The following is a 5,987-nucleotide window of genomic DNA, read 5'->3' as shown; positions in this document are numbered from 1 at the left end:
TTTCATCTTCGCTATCTCCGTCCGTTTGTTCAGGTAATGTTATTGGAGATTTTTCGATGTCTTTACCAATTCTTCTCATTTGATCAACATGTCGTTTCCATATACGTACTCCTTTAGCCTCGGGTCGCGTTGATTGGCAGTTTGAGCAATTCATCACCATTGCCTCTATGTCTTTATCCATGTAAGTCCACCAACAATATGCGCATAATGTAGCTCGTTAAGAACTCGATTTCTTAAGGTTGGTGGCATGTAAACTCTTATGTTTCTCATCAAACAGCCCCTCTGTAGTGCAAATTCGGTTTGTTCGATTCCAAAACGATCTCTTGTTTCGCATTCTTGACCAAATTTCAAAGCTTGAATCAATTTTCGAACTGTTTCGTATTTTTACGTAGCATCTGCCAATTCTTATACTGACACTGGTAAATTATTGATTGCATTCACTTCCAAGTGGTCGACTTCTTCAATTTGTATTATTTGTTTGTTTAATCGGTAATCTGAATAACGCATCCGCATTTCCATTTTCTTTCGATCGCTTGCATCGTATTTCATAGTCAAAGGATTCCAAAAAAATTGCATAATGCTGCAAACGCGTTGCTGACAATGTTGGCAACCCTTTTCTAGTTGAAAAATTTGTGAAATAGGTTTATTGTCTATAACCAAAGTGAACCTACATCCCCAAACGTAATGATACATTTTTTTAATTCCAAAGACAATAGCATAAGCTTCACGATCGATTTGACTGTATCGTTGTTGAACATCGGATAATGTCTGTGTCGCGTATTGTATTGGACGTTCTGATCCATCACTAAAAATGTGACTCAAGACTGCACCCACTGCAAAGGGACTTGCCTCCGTAGCTAGTACTAATGGCAGTTGTGGGTCATAATGTGCCAATACTACATCGGATTGCATTTGTCGCTTGACTTATGAGAACGCACGTATCGTTTTTTTAGCAAATTATTTATTGGATATAAAATTGTACTCAAATTTTGTAGGAAACGGCCATAATAATTTATGAGTCCAATAAATGATCGCACCTCATCCTTGTTTTCAGGTTGTTTCATGTCTTCTATGGTTTAAATTTTTTTTTCTTCATCTTTTTAATTCCGTGACAATCGATGACATAACCACAATACTCAATCTGGTCAACCATGAACTCGGATTTGTCTACATTTATCCGCATATTATAACGGTGTAACCTTTGTAAAACTTGTTCCAAACGAGTCAAATGTATGGTATCATTCGGTGCCGTATCTATTTTATTAAATTTCTTACCTCTAGACATTGAGGCGAACAACTTTTTCGATTGAAGGTAGTGGGTACTCATCGATAAACAAACAAGGATTCAACGTTATCTTGTAATCGCCGCAAATTCGGATTTTATTATTTCTTTTTTTTACAGCAACAATCGGTGTTGCCCATTCGCTTGTTTCGACTTTTGCCAAAACATCTTCTTGAACCAACTTGTCTAGCTCATCTTCAACAGGTTTCACATTCTCCTTAAGGTGTAATCGGGCTTGCAATTCGAAAATCTTTCCCGTAGATTTCGAGAACACCTTCTCATATTTTTGAAGCAATTTCTTGATTTCATCTTTAGCATCAAGCCTCACCGTTGTTTCTAACTGCATTGCCTCATTCAGTTTACCATCCAAAATCTTTTTCCAATCTAACCTTCGTAACCATTCTCGTCCAAGTAATGGATTCCGATTAAATCGCGTAATGTACATTTTAAGTTGTTTTGAATCGCCATGCCCATTTGTTCTAACATTTACCTGCACAAAACTCATACAGTCCAGTTTGTTGCCACAATAACTGACCAGTTCAATGTCACTTTTCTCAACTCGAAGCTTGCCAAAATGTCTTCGCGCATCTGCCAAGTCAACCACGGTCACGGATGATCCGGTATCTATTTCAAAAGTAAAGGTAAAATCATTAATGAAGAGTTATTGGTCATGCTTCTCCAATTTGATATATCTCTCTCAGATGTGCCAGTTCATCTTTTTCTTCCAAGTGATTCGTGGCTCCAACACCCGACCTCTTCGCTCTAAAACAGACCTTCTTCAGATGTCCTTTTTGGCCAGAACCATGAAACATATAGTCTCCAAATCTACATTTATTCGCCAAATGACTTGTATCTCCACATCGAAAGAACTTTCTTACAAATTTGGTATTAGCTGGAGTTTTCTTTCGGATTATTCTCTTTGACGAATTTCAGCACCACCTTTTTCAATTAATTCAATGGATTTTGCCAATTCTAGGGCTACATCTAACGTCAAACATTTCTTTTCCAAACATCGGTTCTGACTCCGTTGGTTACGTAATCGAAAAACAAATTGATTCCGAAGTGCTGTCTCCAAATACGTTCCAAACTTGCAAGTCGCCGACAATCTTCTTAACGCAATGACGACCTCATCCACCAAACTGTCAAATATCAGATATTCCCTTAAATTTATAAAAAAACAAATCAAAACGGAAATAAACTATTTCCCTCAGTATTATTTGCAAATTTAAGGTAATATACGAATATTTCATTTGTCATTTCATGATATTGTTAATAGATCTTGGGACAACTGTCCAATTTAGTCCTCCGTTTCCATCATGCAGCTACTTTAAAATTTTCTTGAAATAATGCACACAGCAATGTTGTCATCTATAGTTTCAAAAAGTCTGAATATTCCATAAGAGTAGATATCAACGAGAAATACATATAAAGTCATAGAATTTACAGAAAACAAACAGACAACAGCAACAAAAAAAATCTCAAAACTTATATTTCCGGAATGAGATTAGTTTTTGGAACATCCCAAGTGACATGAACCCCGGGTCCCTGATTTTCCCTTAACACACCAGCTACCGTATAAATATTATATATGTAGAGTATCTCTTTGCTTCGCATCAGAGTTATGTTCTTCTCTTATGTCCCATCATCAGACAGAGATATTATTGAACTTCCATATTTTGGAAAACTTTCGATGAAAACTCTGATTGCGGATGCATGTACTATGTGCGTTTCTTCCTCCGCTTCGTTTGGCTTAGAATACAATCAACTGGCACGTACTATATGACAAGTTTGAATTGAAAAGCGTGCCCCCCAACCTCGAATTTGATCTCAACTTTTACCGTCAGTGTCACCGTAACCGTCTCACCTCTTCACCGTTTCACCGTCACAATACAAACACCAAATCCAACATAGACAAACAAACTTTTCTGCGAAAAAAGTCCCATGCTGAGTTAAACTTCTCCGATGTAATGTAGGCGAATATATGTATGAGATAGTTGGAAAAATATACAAGAGCACGCAGATGAAACATGAAACTAACAATCACGAAATCGAAATCTAATCGAATATTGGTCTTGTTGAAAAGTAAAGACCTTTTTGGTGCCGGGTGTTGCGAAAAGTTTCAGGACAACGACGACGAATATCTAGGAACTGGGAGTGCGAGTATAAGCAAAAAATATCGCGTCACACAAAAAGAAAGCTATAAAAACATAAACAAAACACGCAAATATGAAAATATTGCGAAGACGAAACTCCCTGGTAACTATTCTGGCATTCTGACATTACTTCGTTACAGGAAGGAAAGGACTGTATTGTGATGAAGGTGAATTTCGCAATGCTTCTGTGACTTTTATCTCTTGCTTACTATATACTAAAAAAAATACATTATACAACATCGGGGGATTGTACTCAAGACCTCTGGCATGACAGCTCAACTTTCGAACCACCATGCCACGGATACTTACTATTTACTCCCAAACGTATAAAGTTTTGATGAATTAACCAATTGGACGACAGACCGCTGTTTGGTACCCTCAATGACTTAACTCACAAATTTTGTATTTGTAATGTAAGTAGTCTTGCCATAAGCTATGTTCCTCGCACAGTATTTCTTATTCATATCACTATTCAAAGTGGACACCCTTAGTCATGAAACACTTCTTTTAAATGATCTGGGCATTCATCTATCGCAGCACCCACGACTTTCAGGTGTCTGCTGTCTTAATCGAATTAGCTTTAAGAGTCCCAATGTTTCGGTGAGGCCTTCTCTGGCAACACTTCTTAGACGGTAGTCCAGCGGGTTAAGATCCGAGTTGTCCCATGGGAAATCTTCAGCGGCGTTAAGCCCCGGTTATTTGTCCATAAGCCACAGTTGGGAGGTTTTTGCCTTGTAACGGCTCTGAGTCTTATTAAAAAATCAAGAGCTTGACCGCAATTAATGTGTTAGTTAAAGGCCCCCCGACCTTCTCTAAAAATCACTTCGATAGTTGAAAGCACTTGTTTTCACTCCCTGTTCACAAAAATGCAAGTTTATAACGCCTGCTGTTACTAATGTAGAAGAATGAACTGAAGCAGAAACTGGAGTTGAAACAAATGCACCGTCATACGGAACCTCTTCACCAAACCATCACTGAAGCTGGATGATGACCTCTTTGCACTTTTCCAGCCTTTTTAGCAGATTCCTTAAATCTATGGGCGTACATCTTGTTATTTTGACGATTACATTTCTGTTCCATTTTGAAACTTTTCTCATCAGTGTGAAAACCCTATGAGGCGTTAAATCGTTGTTTTGGGCAGTTTAATTTCTCCAGCCATAATTTTCTGTTTGCGGGGGAAATTTATTCTGATTCCTTCGCAACTGCTCTGCTGGTGTCCTATTTTGACGAAATCGCCCACTTCTTGCTCTAACATCAATAAAGGAGCGCGATAGATGATTTTTGTCGATATTTTTAGTGGTTCCAGCAATTCGTAATTAACAGTGGGAGACTGTTCTCTTTGTTATCGCACTCAATGTTTATCGTTTCGCGTATTTATTTCAACTGACTTATAATATTGTTACTTAAGGGATCTTTTTGTCCGTTATATGTTTTGAGAACAACAGAACGAACTTATGGCAATACTAGGTAGTGTGCAGCATGTATAGCCCTAGTCCATTTCTCAAAAAAATAATTCGGGTTTTCCTTCCTGACGCTATAACTCCAGATTTCCACGGTCTTGCATTCGTTGGAAAAGTCTTGGGCTCCGTGAGGTTTATAGCAGTCAAAATTCAGAAAGAGTTTCAGGAGAAGCGGTGAACTCCGTTTAGCTTCCCATAGAAAGCTATTGTAAAAGTTCCGCATTGTGGAATTGAAATTTTTTTAAATTTTTTGACGTTTCAAGGGCCCTATATTCTAATCCAAAGCTTATTTTTGGGAACCTTTTTTGGTCAACAAAGTGCACAATATAATATCCGAGACACTAAGTTGTTGGAACAGTCACAGGGAACGATGGATACCTAGTTTATCGTTGGCGTTTAAAAGAAGATAATTGTCGAACTATCAAAGCTAAAGTTCAAAATCAAGAGATTGAGTTGAGATCGGAGATGAATTTTCAAAAGACATGCGAACGTTGAGAGTTGTCATTCGTCCAATTCAGTCAAGTACGTCACAAAAGGCAGTGACATGGTTGTGTTTGGTGTTGCGTCGGAAAATGCGAATGACGAAATCAGCAACTTCCAAATGGGCAGATACGTCAGTACTAATAAAGCACTGTGGCGATTATTGTCATTTCACATGCATGAAAGATATCCCAAAGTTGTACATTTAGCAGTGTATTTGGAAAATGGACAAAGAGCTTACTTCACTGAGGTTAATGCTGCACAACGAGCTGAGAGACCACCATCGACAACATTGACTGCTCGTAGCTTCTTTGCAATGTGTGAAGCAGATCCATTCGCAACGAAGCTGATGTACATTGAAAGTATTACACTTGGAATCAATCAACAAAGAAATACCAAAGTCGCAAACAAGGAACCCCATTTCCAGATTGACCACAGTTGTTTTCCACTGATGCGCTAAATCGCATGTACACTATTCGTCCTAGAAATGATGAATGTTTTTATTTGCGACTGCTGTAGGTAAATGTACGAGGACCAAAATCATTTGCGGATTTGAAAACTGTGAATGGCCACCAATGCCAAACCTATCGAGGAGCATATCAACTATTGAGT

The 5,987-nt window shown here is 38.2% G+C and overlaps 1 protein-coding gene across 1 annotated transcript; it reads right to left on the bottom strand.

The window, feature by feature from the left end:
• Positions 1 to 405: 405 nt before the first annotated feature.
• On the bottom strand, positions 406 to 912 carry LOC129942469 (uncharacterized). Its single transcript, XM_056051438.1, has one exon. The coding sequence runs from the start codon at positions 910 to 912 to the stop codon at positions 406 to 408; it is 507 nt and encodes a 168-aa protein (XP_055907413.1).
• Positions 913 to 5,987: the final 5,075 nt, after the last annotated feature.

Source organism: Eupeodes corollae, chromosome 1 (assembly GCF_945859685.1).
Source record: "Eupeodes corollae chromosome 1, idEupCoro1.1, whole genome shotgun sequence".
In the NCBI taxonomy this organism is placed as follows: domain Eukaryota; kingdom Metazoa; phylum Arthropoda; class Insecta; order Diptera; family Syrphidae; genus Eupeodes; species Eupeodes corollae.
This window is presented reverse-complemented; position numbering and strand designations above follow the sequence as displayed.

Coding starts and splice junctions, on each gene's coding strand:
- LOC129942469 (XM_056051438.1), bottom strand. CDS start 912: ATGCAATCCGATGTAGTATTGGCACATTATGACCCACAACTGCCATTA.